This window comes from Cydia pomonella, chromosome 7, assembly GCF_033807575.1.
Source record: "Cydia pomonella isolate Wapato2018A chromosome 7, ilCydPomo1, whole genome shotgun sequence".
NCBI classification, from domain to species: Eukaryota; Metazoa; Arthropoda; class Insecta; order Lepidoptera; family Tortricidae; genus Cydia; species Cydia pomonella.
The window spans coordinates 24,834,619-24,850,485 of record NC_084709.1 but is presented as its reverse complement, the minus strand read 5'-3'; the positions used below and the strand labels follow the sequence as shown (position 1 = coordinate 24,850,485).

The 15,867-nt window shown below is 46.9% G+C and overlaps 2 protein-coding genes across 2 annotated transcripts in view; one reads left to right on the top strand and one right to left on the bottom strand.

The window, feature by feature from the left end:
* LOC133520218 (importin-13) overlaps nt 1-4,960 on the top strand; it is a 38,436-nt gene extending 33,476 nt beyond the window's left edge. The window contains exons 14-17 of the mRNA XM_061854597.1: nt 227-434; nt 693-830; nt 3,005-3,185; nt 4,785-4,960. Coding sequence (XP_061710581.1) covers nt 227-434; nt 693-830; nt 3,005-3,185; nt 4,785-4,905 — 648 coding nt within the window. The 3' untranslated portion in view covers nt 4,906-4,960. The remainder of the gene's footprint in view (nt 1-226; nt 435-692; nt 831-3,004; nt 3,186-4,784) is intronic.
* A 5,024-nt stretch (nt 4,961-9,984) lies between these two features.
* Nucleotides 9,985-15,755, bottom strand: LOC133520221 (prothoracicotropic hormone-like). Its single transcript, XM_061854602.1, has 5 exons — nt 15,022-15,755; nt 13,401-13,697; nt 13,036-13,074; nt 11,874-12,020; nt 9,985-10,204 (listed from the first exon to the last, which is right to left on the bottom strand). Exons 1-5 carry the CDS (start codon nt 15,022-15,024, stop codon nt 10,049-10,051), a joined length of 642 nt encoding a protein of 213 aa, XP_061710586.1. The 5' UTR covers nt 15,025-15,755; the 3' UTR covers nt 9,985-10,048.
* Nucleotides 15,756-15,867: the final 112 nt, after the last annotated feature.

Genomic DNA, 15,867 nt, shown 5'->3' with positions numbered 1-15,867 from the left:
TATGTACTGTAATATAAATTTTAGTGCTATAAGTAATTTTAACGGTTTAATTGACGTATTTTTGTGACATGATTCGGAGAGCCTAAATGTACAAGCACTGACAGTCACTTTTTAGTCGTGTAATAATTCTCGTGAGTCTGAAATATTTTTAATATTTCATTATAAACCGTAAAATTAGCTGAACGTTAGTATGACTTACGGCAGTTGAAATTCAATCTGTGCGCAGTTGGTAATAGTATTCGGCAGCGAGTACCCCTCCATGCCGGCGCTGTTCCACGCGAGCGTGGCGCTGAGCGCGCGCAGCGTGGCGGCCGGGCCGGCCGGCGCGCCCGACCTCGCCGAGGCGCTGTTCGCCGTGCTGCGCCAGCTCACCAAGAAGAAACCCGCGTATATCGACTGGATCGATGACCTGCTGTCTGAACTGGTCGAACTGGGTGCGTATTCGGATTTCTATTTGAACTTCAAAACGGTGGAATCGTCTCGTAATTTTTTTTTTCTTATGAATGTTGTCTTAAGTATATGATAGCTTATTATGTAGTAAACTAACGTGGAAGTGTACAGCTAATGAAGAATTAGTCTTGAAACGCGTTTTAACATTGTTTAGTTAACACCCGGCAATCCGTCGTGACTATCTTTAAAGTATTCTGTACTGCCTGTACTATATATATGTTGATACAGATATTGGTTTGCAGGCAGCGAGTGCGTGCGCATGTGGGAAGCCGGGGCGGCGCGCTCGGCGTGCCTGTGGCTGGGCGCGCTGGCCGCCGTGCGGCCGCGGGCGCTGCAGCCGCACGCGCCGCTGCTCACGCAGGCCGCGCTACGGTGTATAGGTAACATATTGTCGGCGGGCGTATGTGGGACGCCGGGGCGGCGCGCTCGGCGTGCCTGTGGCTGGGCGCGCTGGCCGCCGTGCGGCCGCGGGCGCTGCAGCCGCACGCGCCGCTGCTCACGCAGGCCGCGCTACGGTGTATAGGTAACATATTGTCGGCGGGCGTATGTGGGACGCCGGGGCGGCGCGCTCGGCGTGCCTGTGGCTGGGCGCGCTGGCCGCCGTGCGGCCGCGGGCGCTGCAGCCGCACGCGCCGCTGCTCACGCAGGCCGCGCTACGGTGTATAGGTAACATATTGTCGGCGGGCGTATGTGGGACGCCGGGGCGGCGCGCTCGGCGTGCCTGTGGCTGGGCGCGCTGGCCGCCGTGCGGCCGCGGGCGCTGCAGCCGCACGCGCCGCTGCTCACGCAGGCCGCGCTACGGTGTATAGGTAACATATTGTCGGCGGGCGTATGTGGGACGCCGGGGCGGCGCGCTCGGCGTGCCTGTGGCTGGGCGCGCTGGCCGCCGTGCGGCCGCGGGCGCTGCAGCCGCACGCGCCGCTGCTCACGCAGGCCGCGCTACGGTGTATAGGTAACATATTGTCGGCGGGCGTATGTGGGACGCCGGGGCGGCGCGCTCGGCGTGCCTGTGGCTGGGCGCGCTGGCCGCCGTGCGGCCGCGGGCGCTGCAGCCGCACGCGCCGCTGCTCACGCAGGCCGCGCTACGGTGTATAGGTAACATATTGTCGGCGGGCGTATGTGGGACGCCGGGGCGGCGCGCTCGGCGTGCCTGTGGCTGGGCGCGCTGGCCGCCGTGCGGCCGCGGGCGCTGCAGCCGCACGCGCCGCTGCTCACGCAGGCCGCGCTACGGTGTATAGGTAACATATTGTCGGCGGGCGTATGTGGGACGCCGGGGCGGCGCGCTCGGCGTGCCTGTGGCTGGGCGCGCTGGCCGCCGTGCGGCCGCGGGCGCTGCAGCCGCACGCGCCGCTGCTCACGCAGGCCGCGCTACGGTGTATAGGTAACATATTGTCGGCGGGCGTATGTGGGACGCCGGGGCGGCGCGCTCGGCGTGCCTGTGGCTGGGCGCGCTGGCCGCCGTGCGGCCGCGGGCGCTGCAGCCGCACGCGCCGCTGCTCACGCAGGCCGCGCTACGGTGTATAGGTAACATATTGTCGGCGGGCGTATGTGGGACGCCGGGGCGGCGCGCTCGGCGTGCCTGTGGCTGGGCGCGCTGGCCGCCGTGCGGCCGCGGGCGCTGCAGCCGCACGCGCCGCTGCTCACGCAGGCCGCGCTACGGTGTATAGGTAACATATTGTCGGCGGTCGTATGTGGGACGCCGGGGCGGCGCGCTCGGCGTGCCTGTGGCTGGGCGCGCTGGCCGCCGTGCGGCCGCGGGCGCTGCAGCCGCACGCGCCGCTGCTCACGCAGGCCGCGCTACGGTGTATAGGTAACATATTGTCGGCGGTCGTATGTGGGACGCCGGGGCGGCGCGCTCGGCGTGCCTGTGGCTGGGCGCGCTGGCCGCCGTGCGGCCGCGGGCGCTGCAGCCGCACGCGCCGCTGCTCACGCAGGCCGCGCTACGGTGTATAGGTAACATATTGTCGGCGGTCGTATGTGGGACGCCGGGGCGGCGCGCTCGGCGTGCCTGTGGCTGGGCGCGCTGGCCGCCGTGCGGCCGCGGGCGCTGCAGCCGCACGCGCCGCTGCTCACGCAGGCCGCGCTACGGTGTATAGGTAACATATTGTCGGCGGGCGTATGTGGGACGCCGGGGCGGCGCGCTCGGCGTGCCTGTGGCTGGGCGCGCTGGCCGCCGTGCGGCCGCGGGCGCTGCAGCCGCACGCGCCGCTGCTCACGCAGGCCGCGCTACGGTGTATAGGTAACATATTGTCGGCGGGCGTATGTGGGACGCCGGGGCGGCGCGCTCGGCGTGCCTGTGGCTGGGCGCGCTGGCCGCCGTGCGGCCGCGGGCGCTGCAGCCGCACGCGCCGCTGCTCACGCAGGCCGCGCTACGGTGTATAGGTAACATATTGTCGGCGGGCGTATGTGGGACGCCGGGGCGGCGCGCTCGGCGTGCCTGTGGCTGGGCGCGCTGGCCTATCGTGTGTCTAATAATTCGCCTGTCCAAATTAATTACATTTTACTTTAACATCATGTACTCCAGAGTGTAGCTTCTCCTCGTCCGTGTCGGCAGGCGGCGCGACGCCCCGCAGCCAGATCGAGCCGCTGGCCGAGCTGCTGCTGGCGCTGAACCGCGCGGCCTTCGACGGCGGCGACCTGGCGGCCTGGCTGCGGCAGGCGCTCGCCGTCAGCGACTTCCCCACCCGCCACGCCACCGAGACCAGCAAGCGGAAATTCATCGCGGCCGTCATCAAGTATGTCCAGCCATAACGTGAGACCTACCATCGATTGTTAAAAGGCTCACAAATAAAAGCACTCGTATTGACCACACGAGGATGTTCTTCTACTCCAGCTCTTCAATCTGCCAATTAAATGACTGACTGTGTTCGCGCGCCCCATTCTTGGACCGGCACTCCATCCCTCCAGTCAATATACTCAGATCAATATACGTTGTTAATAGTATTTTATGCATTAGTTGTATAAGAAGGGTCAAAAAAGGCGAGTGGCGTTTGTTACAATGTGAGCCGGAGCCGAAGGCGTAGGCGAACATTGTAAAGGAATACGCCACGAGAATTTTTTGACCTACTTATACAACGTTGCATACAATATTTTTCCTACGAGTCAACAAAAATAAATCTTAATTTAGGTAAACAAATTACAGCAAAAGTATATAGCCAAGACGCGCGAGCATACCTTGTTACGCGCCCGGCCCGCCCCGGGCCGCGGCCGGCCGGTCGGCGACACCTCCTCGTAACTCATGAGTAATGGGCGGCTGACGGATGCAAATTACGTCAAAATAATGTTGAACGATATACGTAATATGAATACGACTACAATCGATTTAAATAAAAACAACATAATTTCAAAAAAGTTATAGTGTTTTATTCTTGAAATAATTAATCATAATTTTTCTTTATTCGATATTTTCAGTCCATTACTTTTATAGTTCACTATACACTTATACAGGGGAAATGACCTCTCTACATCTACAGATGTAAGAGGTGCGTATTCGTAAAGTGATACTTCATCATCATCATTATTTGGAACTTACTGATATAATAACAAAAAATGCATATATTTTTATACATAAATATAACTCGGAAATTTATTAAGTCTTATCCATCTTATGCTTTCGTCACCATATTGCATCCATCGTCCGCCCTTTGCTCATGAGGCCCTGGTACTTGCTACTTGCTAAATTAATTTTTTGGACAGTTTTTTCTCAATTTTGGCCACCGTAGCCTACGGAGACTAACAAGCAACGCTAAGCGGTCTTCGTAGTCTATGGGTGTTGCTATATTACGGGTGTCACATGCGTGTTTCTGACTTATGAAGTAATTATTTTTAGTATGCAACCAAATGAATATTTTGTAAGTTGGCATCAATGCACTTAGTTTAAAACTGTATTCGTTTTGGTTTTGTTAGGTTGGTAGCCATTAATCGCAGTAACATTATAGCTTATAAAAGCACAAGAGCTTTTATGAGGAATAGACAATATAGACTTTTCTTGAAATCTTTTATGTATGTTCTTATATTCGTGTTAATGAATGCATAAATGACAGATAACAGTAGAGGAGTAGGAAAAAGTACAATTTGATGTCGACTTCATCATTTATGAACCTTCGTCAACAGACAGTAAAATCAACTTCATTTGAAGCGTTGCACGTGGCGCTTGTCTATAGAATCATAATACAACTGATTATCAGTATCTTATGAAATATGACGTATGGCATTCAAGTAGTTAAGAATCACATTAAAAGCAAAGATCACTGTCTCTTGCTTCTTCGCTTGCTTTACTTTTAATATTAAGCGGCGGAATAAAAAAATTAAATTATGCATAATTTCCTTCGCAGGGAAAAAAGCAGCAAGCGACGCCTTCTGGAGTCCGTCCAAGAGTTCAGCCTCGTGTGCCGCGGGCTGGTGGGCACGGAGTACGCGCGCCAGGCGCTCGCCGCCCAGCAGCTCGTGGCCTGAGCCGGCCCGGCCGGGCTGGTGGGCACGGGCTGGTGGGCACGGGCTGGTGGGCACGGAGTACGCGCGCCAGGCGCTCGCCGCCCAGCAGCTCGTGGCCTGAGCCGGCCCGGCCGGGCTGGTGGGCACGGGCTGGTGGGCACGGAGTACGCGCGCCAGGCGCTCGCCGCCCAGCAGCTCGTGGCCTGAGCCGGCCCGGCCGGGCTGGTGGGCACGGGCTGGTGGGCACGGGCTGGTGGGCACGGAGTACGCGCGCCAGGCGCTCGCCGCCCAGCAGCTCGTGGCCTGAGCCGGCCCGGCCGGGCTGGTGGGCACGGGCTGGTGGGCACGGAGTACGCGCGCCAGGCGCTCGCCGCCCAGCAGCTCGTGGCCTGAGCCGGCCCGGCCGGGCTGGTGGGCACGGGCTGGTGGGCACGGAGTACGCGCGCCAGGCGCTCGCCGCCCAGCAGCTCGTGGCCTGAGCCGGCCCGGCCGGGCTGGTGGGCACGGAGTACGCGCGCCAGGCGCTCGCCGCCCAGCAGCTCGTGGCCTGAGCCGGCCCGGCCGGGCTGGTGGGCACGGGCTGGTGGGCACGGAGTACGCGCGCCAGGCGCTCGCCGCCCAGCAGCTCGTGGCCTGAGCCGGCCCGGCCGGGCTGGTGGGCACGGGCTGGTGGGCACGGAGTACGCGCGCCAGGCGCTCGCCGCCCAGCAGCTCGTGGCCTGAGCCGGCCCGGCCGGGCTGGTGGGCACGGGCTGGTGGGCACGGGCTGGTGGGCACGGAGTACGCGCGCCAGGCGCTCGCCGCCCAGCAGCTCGTGGCCTGAGCCGGCCCGGCCGGGCTGGTGGGCACGGGCTGGTGGGCACGGAGTACGCGCGCCAGGCGCTCGCCGCCCAGCAGCTCGTGGCCTGAGCCGGCCCGGCCGGGCTGGTGGGCACGGGCTGGTGGGCACGGGCTGGTGGGCACGGAGTACGCGCGCCAGGCGCTCGCCGCCCAGCAGCTCGTGGCCTGAGCCGGCCCGGCCGGCTGCTGGCCGCCGCGGTACCATGCGTGAGCATCAAGCCAACATAACGTGAGGTACAGTCACTTTCAACAGATGAAACGCTCCAGAAGCACCAAGCGTCGCCGGCTGGAACCCAAGCGGCTCGTGTCGCGAGCAGTGTCCGCAGGAGTGCTCTACGGTAACATTGTTGAGAACATAACATGAGGTACCTATCAGGGACGGCGTGTCTTGCACAGCTGTTTGGAAAATGGCTCTGTTATTTATTTTAAATCTCACGAACCTGCCGCTAAAAAGGCGCCTCCATACAATCGAAGTCACGCTCTGATTTTAAAACGACATGCTTAAATTATATGAAACTTGGCGTACACATTTACGTAACATATGTCTGATACCAGCAGTGTCAGCATGGTTCCATTTTTATCACTCGTCACTATGCCCGTCACTTTCGCGCTTACATACTTGTTAGAACGTGACAGGCATGGTGACAAATGATAAGGAGCCGACCATCTTAGCTCTACAGCTTTCGTTGCAAAATATAGTTATACAAAGAAAATAGACTGAGCATATTTTTTGTATATAAATATTTTACTTGTTCTAATTTCTTTATATTCCAATATCGAAAAACGAAAACTAATATATAGACGTGTTACTTAGTTACTCACATCAATTTCAAGTTATTTTTTAATGTCGTTATACAATGAGAGCGTGACTTCTATGATAAGGCGGCGCCTATGTTCGTGTCACTCATATATATGTAAGATTCGGTGCTCGATTGTTTCAAGCGAGTGCAATAGAGGTGTCAACAGGCGGGTTAATGTACGAAAACCTACAGGGTATTTATTTAATCACCTGCAATAATTTAGGGGGTGAATATATAGGTCATACTGAGCACTTTTACTATGGGACAAAGCGCGAAAAAAAATTTACTCTCCCATTGAAAATGTCAAGGTCAGACAGCCAAAATGTATGAAACTGCCAACTTTTGCGCGATTTCGAGGTTGGTCCCATCGTATCTTCTATCAATCTATTCTATCATATTCAGCCGGTAAATTATTGCAGGTGACTAAATAAACAGCCTGTATATGGAAATAATTAGCATTAGAAAAACAGTAAACAATATTGTCGTGTCTTTTTATTGAAAACGCTTTAAAAAATAGTAACTATTACTTGTGAAACCAAAATAATATATGTAATTGATACACATTTGCTGTGACCTGTGACCTATTTATTTTTTATTGATTACCCATTATTTTCTAATGCTAAAAAAACGAGATATAAAAAACTGCTTTGCACATCATATAAAGAGAAAAAAAGTTCTTTGAAGTTATTGTTACTTTAGGCTATTTCTATGCAACCATACACACAATTTTGTAAAAATACTGGAAAGTATATGTATAATGTCGAATAATTGTGCTTCCTTGGGTTTTTTTATTAAATAGTTTTCAGTCAAAAAGACAATCCAAGCAATCATGTAACGATTTTACTAATTTAATGACATATTAGAATAATAAGTTTTGATGATTGGAAATGTGATATAATTGAATTAGATAATATTACTTTGTATAAAGTATTTTTGTGATGACTTAATGATCATTCGTGATAATGATGTTGTCTTATTGTAAAGCAAAAATGATACAGACGAGTAGTAATAACAGGTAGTTGAAATATTACTGTAGGTTTCTCAAAATGAAGTGAAAATAATACTTCTCCTTAAATCCACTCTAATGTTACCTAATTTAAATTAATTGCAATTACAAATAAAGATACAGTTTATACAAATTCAATATATTTTCGACACTGTTTTCTGGAAACATCATTTTGCACCCTCAGTATGGTGAACTTTTCTTTCTTTTAGCAATTAAATTTAAAAAAATCGAGTGCTATTGCATGTCATTCTAGCTTTAGATTACTTTTGGGGACAAAAACCAAGATAACGAAAGAAATAGTGACCCATGGGCAGAAATTTGTAGGCAAAATAGGGCAAAATAATACATTATGCTCAAATATATCTTTATATTATCTACAAATATTCTAATTCATACAAATTCATAGAACAAAACGGTTCCATTTAAATAACCACTTTAGTATCTACTATCGAAGATTCAAAACCGTTATTAGCTTTGTCAGATTTTACCGATTTATTGGTTTACTTTTGGAATGTATGTGACTTGTAGATATCTCTTCAAATGAGGCACTAAATGCCTGTACACATTGAGTAGTGGTTAGTGCGCATAATACATTTGTGACTTGCGTTAACACTAATCAATGTGTAAACAGGCCCTAAGATAAAAATGATCTCTTTGTATAGAAGTCCTTGTGTATATTGTATTGTGTATACGGACCAGTACACACGGTGTCTATTTTAATTGTAAATAAACGTTAAAGATTGTTAATGTAGCGTATTTCTCAAAAATAAAACATTGACTTTGAGACACGCATGTTTTATTTAGCAAAACACTGAAATCAGTTTAAATAAATTTCACGATTTTTATTTAATTTATTATTATTATTTTGTATATCACTAACCTTAATTAATTTTAAGATTTGTTGTAAATACTAACAATTATGGATCTATTGTGGATTCGAATTAAATAAATAATTGAATTAATTGAATTTACACGTGATGAATTAAAGAAAGACTTTATAGCTTATAATTAAGTATTCAGTCTCCGACGTTTTTAGGACAGCGTTGTCCTCATGGTCTCAGAGAAATTTATTCGAACTGCCCGCGCTTTCGCGCTAAAAGTTGAATGTCCTATGGTTCCGTAGTCAACTAGGAACCCTTATAGTTTCGCCATGTCCGTCTGTCTGTCTGTCCTGTCTGGCTGTCCGAGGCCTTGCTCCGTGGTCGTTTGTACTAGGAAGCTAAAATTTGGCATGGATATATAAATCAATAAAGCCGACAAAGTCGTAGAATATAAAATCTAAAAATGTAATTTTTTTTAGGGTACCTCCCCTACACGTAAAGTCGGGGTGAAATTTTTTTTTTTTGCTTAAACCCTACAGTGTGGGATATCGTTTGAAAGGTCTTTCAAAACGAATAGGGGTCTTCAACAAACATTTTTTGATAAAAACAATATATTCGGAGATAATCGCTCCGAAAGAAAAAAAACCATAGCTCCAAAAAATATGAAAAAAATCGTCGAAGTAGAGCTTAAGAAACATTAAATGAAAACTATAGCGGACATGATCAGTTTAGCTATTTTTGAGTTATCGCAAAAAGTTTCCCCTTCATAGTAAAAAGACGTACTATCCACAGTTCATCCCTTGTTTAATAATCTCCTATACTTTAAGCTCCAGTTTAGCTTATTATGACGGAAAAGTAACTACGGAATCCTACTCTGAGCATAGCCCGATATGCTCTTGGCCGATTTATTTATAACTTCAACGTGTTAGGAAAAGACACTGCAGTTGGTTTCAGCATAATGAACGAGTTGAAAATATGTTTTTTATATATATAAATATATATAGAATACTTGAAAACAAAATTAAATCATAGACAGCTCACTTCACTCCGTCAATAGCGCCTAGGTTCTTAGCTACTCTAGCGCTACTCTGGAGAGATTTGGAACTATTATTTATAGCTGACAGCTGGACACTTGCAACAGTTCTGCCTGTGGAGCTTGCATTCCTTACCTCTACCTTCCATAGCACGCATCGTCGTGAATGTCACGATCTATATCCGTGTAATTATTAGTGCCACGTCCATTGTTTAGTTTACTAATATTGAAACACGTGGATTTCTGTTTCTAAACAAAACCAAAGAGAATTTGAAATAGAGGTGGACTGTCAAAGAAATTTTTGTAGCCACTGTAAATCTAAGAAAAGTGGCGCCATCTTACCGGGCATTGGCTAAAGGTTGTGGCGCCATCGCTCGGAACGATGCCGCCATACCTTTGGCCTTTGATCTATAACATATATCAGTGAAAGAATAAAGATCAAAGTCAAATGGCGTTTTAAAAGTATTAATAATGTGTCGAAAGTAAATTTACTGTTGCTACAAAGTTTTCTTTGACAATCCACCTCTGTTTCAAACTCTCTTTGACAAAAGGTTTATAGTGAATATGTGGCGTAGGTAAGGAAATAATGAAACAATAGTGTCCGTCTGTCAAACTGTACATTTTATTGAGCATTCGAGTATTTTACGTCACAAATCCCGTATAATCAGTCTGCGAGGTAGCTGCTGGTGCAGAGACAGCCCGCGACGACGGGCACCAGCCGCGGCACCCACTTGTACTTCAGCTCGTTGGGCAGGTCGGCGTACAGCTGGCCTGCGCGCTCGCGCTCCTCTTTGTTGTTGCTGCCTTTTAGCACTGTCAACTGAAACAAATTTTACACTTCCGAAAATGATTTTCACACTTGTTTACAGCGACATTTTTTATACGACATTATTACACAAAAAGTCCCACGGTAAGCTCAATAAGGCTTGTGTTGACGGTACTTAGACAACGATATATGTATATAATATATAAATATTTATAAATACTTAAAAACATAGAAAACACCCATGACTCAGGAACAAATATCCATGCTCATCACACGAATAAATGCCCTTACCAGGATTTGAACCCGGGACCATCAGCTTCGTAGGCAGGGTCACTACCCACTAGGCCAAACCGGTCGTCAGATTTAGTTTAGATTATAACAATAGTACCTGATAAAAACTCAAAGGAGGAGCTGGAAGGGGTAGACCTCGGCGGACTTTCTCTGATCAAATCGGGGAAATCCTGAAGAAAGGCCAGGTCAAGAGCACCCTAAACCGACGAGCGTGTGTGAGGAATGTCATGAAACTGAAGGAAGCGAAAGAGGTATGTCAGGATCGTAGCAAATGGAAATCTGTGGTCTCTGCCTACCCCTTTGGGAAATAGGCGTGCTTATATGCATGTAAAAATGATAAGACCCGACGACCCGAAAACTTCCATATAGACAATTTCATCGAAATCGTTAGAGCCGTTTCCGAGATCACCGACATATATAAAATAAAACTAATAAAAAATAAATATTAAGTACTTTATTGCCAAGTGGCAATCGATAGAAAACGCCGCTTAATGGCTACCAAATTGACTATGAATGCAGGGCAGTGTGCACTAGCTCGCACTGCTCTGGAGTGGAGTGTACCGAGGTGTTAGGTGACTTAAATGTTACGGGTAATCAAGGTTAAGTAAACATATGTTTACCCGGGTATACCTAGTATTACGCAAGCCTTTAGGGTAAAGCCCGAAAATTAACACATTCACTGCCAGACAAAAAACGGCGCACTACCCCAGAAACCGGTAGTCTATAGCTGCGTACAAAACAACCCGCCCAGCGGGTTGAACAAAGTTCACGAGCGCCCCCCAGGTGGGTTCCCGGCAGTGAATGTGTTAAATCAACTTTAATTTGTATTCGGCGTTTACCCGTAATACATCTAGGTCTATCCAAAACTGGGAGGGTTATGTCAAAAGTGATGATTACCCAGTCAGTGTTGACCATCTAGATGTGTACGGGTAAACGCCGAGTACATACTAATTCTGTTAAAATTTTCGGTCTTTACCCAAAAGGCTTGGGTAATTGTACCCCCATCACTTGAGTTTAATTAACCTTCTAACATTTATTTATTTATAACAAAATATATAAGCATTACAGTCAAAAAAAACCATGGCGCTTATATACTAGAACAATTAATTATATATACATTTAGATATTAACAATTCACAAAAATAATACTACTGTCATAAAAACTAAAATTAAATAAAGTAAAATGTCACCATATACATTACATTATAAATTCATGCATTAGTTATAAGTAATTTCAATTATTATTTAAATAAATTAAAAGTTTTTGACCAAATCCGCCAACATTGTCCGCAAACACGTCTATATGTGGGGCGTCGATGGACAAGGCATTGAGCATAGCCAGGGCCCTCGCGGTAGGCGCGTTCCCGGCGCGGCGGGTGCGCACATTACCCGTAATACCTATGTATCTTTGTGGTATAACTGTGCAACTTACGTTATATATAATTTTTTGGCACCGATACGGCTTGGTGCACCGGCTCTCATCGCAGGTGAGGTTGCGCACCTTCTGCGGGTACCACAGCGCCATGCCGAGCTCGTCGCTCAGGTTCACGTAGTGGTCTTGGTAATTGTCTGACGCGTACTGAAACATTTATCACCAGTTACACATCAACCCTTGGTAATGATAGCGAGGTACCGAAAGATACCACATTCCCTGCCAGCGAGACGCTAGGCGGCAGTGTCGGCCGATATATGCATAGGACCATAAACCGTAAACTGTAACCGTCCACTACTGTTTACGGTTCAATTTGTAATGGATGTTCAATTGCAATTAACGTTCGACCAACACTGCTAGGCGGGTTCTCTGTTCGTAGGAGTTTTTCTCTACGTACGATTTTCTCCGTGTTATCGACTACGCTCGTAGTGCGTAGGTCGCGCTGGCACTGAATACTAATGCCAACAACTTTGCTACAGCCCAAAACTACGTTGAGATCAGGAATTAAAAAAACAAAGCGTTTTGCGAGAATAGAAGAAACAACATGTTCATTTGCGTAGGTATGTCTAGTGTTATATACATGGTTGTTAAAAGTAAAAACGATGATTTTTTGTAAAGAAATTGTGTGAAAACACTGCCTATTTGCTACGACTCAAAAATCTATGGTAATTCCACTTAGAGGCTTAGATACTAACACTGAAGAAGGATAGAGGCACATAGTATAGTCGTTAGTTTTCAAGCTGGCTATTGCGGCTAACTATTTGTCTATTGTAAGTAAAACCGCACGTCCTACTTAATTGCAAAAAAATTATTGCGTATAATTCTAATTTGCGCGGGCTAGTTCAACCCTCAAAAAACCAGTGTAAGTGCGCTCTCCGATAATGCACCTTTGTTATCTCGATGACACATTTTAGACTGGTTCTGTAGCTTTCGACTCACCGGCACCCAGTGACCGTAGAGCGACCACACAGCCTCGCAAGATATTTCCAAAAGTTCATTTTGAATTTTATTGCATTTTCCATAGGAGTTGTAATTCAATAACCGGTTAAAGTGACTGAACCTTTTTTTAATGCAGGTAAGTAACGCGTGCGGTTTTACTTACAATAGACAATGAGTTAGCCGTGGACCAGCTTGAAAATTAACGACTATACATCATACTCACGCTACGCTCACAGTTACATGGAACATTTGAAATCGCATGCTGAAAATTAAGAGATGAGATTAATTGAACTCTTTTAAACCCAATGTGTCGGCAATGTCGGTATGAATATTTTGGTAAGTATAGGTAAGTAAGTACAGCCGAAGTAGTATTTTTATTCGTAATAATACCGGTTTGCTCAAAACAAGGTACGGTGGTACCTAGTCTAAATTGAATATCTAAACATAATCTTTAGCAAAAACTTAAACGGTGCCAGAGTAAATTAAACTCAGTCAAGTTGAAAAAGAGTCAGCAGTTGATTGGGGCTAGGACCTTTTTGAAGTCCGTTAAAAATATTACTTAGCTATATATAACTACAGTATACTGACATTAGAGTGTTTTTTAACTTTTATGTTCCCCCTCTTCCTCGTCCTAGTCTCGACCGAGTTATCCAACAGGATTATATCGTTCCTGATCATATTGGCGTAGTCGACTATGAACTCCGGCAGCGGCGCCGGGCGGTCCGGCTCCGGGCCGTAGTCGACCGGGTAGTCGAGGAGGTCGGTGCGAGCGTCGACCATGTACGCGTCCAGGTCTGACTGTTTTGCTGATACCCTCGGGAGCCAGGACTGGATCGCAACCAATAGGCCTAGACAGACGAGTATGAAGACACAAGCTTTGGATACCTGGAAAAAGTTAATCTATCTCACGTTGGTTTACTCGCTAACGCGCCGTCTAAAGCCCCGTTTTCACTTTGTGTTCAGGGCTATAACCGCGAAAATCGAGTTCGTCAATGGCGGGCATTTTTCTCTGTCACTCTAATTACGTCTTAGTGAGAGTAAAAGAGAAAAGATCCCTGTATTTTGCGAATTTCGGTTTTGGCGGTACGGCCCCTGAACACTGAGTGAACAATCGTTCGTTCGATGGAAACACGTGCTCCAATAGCAAATATGAAGCATTTGCTGGAAACAAATTGTTTGTTCAGAACATTACATAAGTGAAAACGCGGCTTTAAACATAAGACTTGGAAACTGGGGAAGTACCTCCACCTTACAGAAAACCGCAGCCAAATAACACTTGACCCTACTCATAGTGTTGTGTTCCTGCCGGTGAGTAAGGTTGCCAGAGCTCAACGAGGGGGGTGGGGTTAGGGTCGGCAACGCGCATGTAACTCCTCTGGAGTTGCAGGTGTACATAGGCTACGGAGACTGCTTACCATCAGGCAGGCCGTATGCTTGTTTGCCACCGACGTAGTATAAAAAAAACAAAGGTACACACAAGTCAGAGGCCCGAGCGAAATTGCTTATAGAGTGGTTGACTGTTTAGTCGAATCAAGTTGCTCAGTCAAAACGATTAGTCAATCATGTTTGCTGCTGCTTACTGTATGTACTATTTATTTATTTTTTGCGACAATAAATGACTTTTAATTTATTTGTCTCTCTATCACTCGAATAAGCAAGGGCGATAGGGAGGCAGATGACGATATATCGTTTTTAGCGGTAGGCACCCAGGTTCTTGTGATAGATTCAAGAGTTATTTCATGAATGTGACTTGACCAGCGACGAAATAGTTCGTTGGACTTTAAAATGAGGAGTTCATAATTTTCAAGTGAATGCGAGAGAGCGCCGGTATAGCATTGTACATATATAACATGAGCAAACTTAGTTCTAATGTAAGTACCCACTCTTCGTAGGGTCATAGAATAATGTTAGATATTAGTGTTTACGAGTGGGAAATTCATAATAAAAACTTAATTAATTGATAAAGCTGAAACTTTAAATTGTATTATGTTGTTATTTATTAATTAGGGCGGGGTGGGTCCCGGTCGATTTGTGAGTTTACGATTCATCTTTTTATCGAGCCAACGTGTAGATTTGAATAAAACAACCACTTTCACACGATGTCACTAGTTGGCTCGATAGAACTTCGAACCGAAAAGTAACATGGTACCACCTCGCCTTTATAGACTTTAAAAACATGCTTTTATAGAAAACTACGAAGCGGACTTACCATTTTATCTTAATCCCACCAAATCCTCGTGTCTACTGAGACGGGTCAAGAAGCCCACCTTGCTTATATACAGCCAATGATTGACAGCTATATAAAGGATCCATTAGGGGTGAACTGTCGCCCGTGCTAGACCCCCCCAGGTAGTGATAACAATAGACTAACGCGCTAGACAAAAGAGGGTGTCACAGTTATACCTTCGGACTTAAGGGTGTTACAGATGAGGAGAGGCGAGACGTAATATGTCATATCCGATCTAAGTTTCGGTTTCGGTATAAAAATTAATGTTTCAGCCGAAGGTTCAGTCGGTTCCAGCAGGTTTCGGTATAAAAATCATGTTGGAAGTAAGCAAACCCGAGTCTTCGGTTACACAGTTTTTTTCTTTCGGAGCGATTATTTCCGAAAAAATTCCACTTTATCAAAAAATTATTGTTGGACACTCTTATTCGTATAAAAAGACCTATCCAACGATATCGCACAAACTTGGGTAAAATCGAAAATAGTTTTTCAAAAAAAAACTTGTATATACAGGAAATTATAAGGGTTCCTAGTTGACTACGGAACCCTAAAAAGAGGGTACTGAAGGTACCACATTATTAGGTACCTACGTCTATTTTTCAGGATCCAATCGACAGGTGACCTGACCTGATGAGGATGAGGCCAACTTAAAGTAAAAGTATAGGCACTATTTTAAACAAAAAAGATTTTCCAATTGGATTTCCGTATTCAACATAGGATAAATAGGTACTTAGAGATTCTGACAAGTTAAGACTTTTGTTTGAAGTTGTTTAAACTTAAAAATAGCCATGTGTTTGCGCCAAAGTTTTAATATCTTATAAATAAGTATAC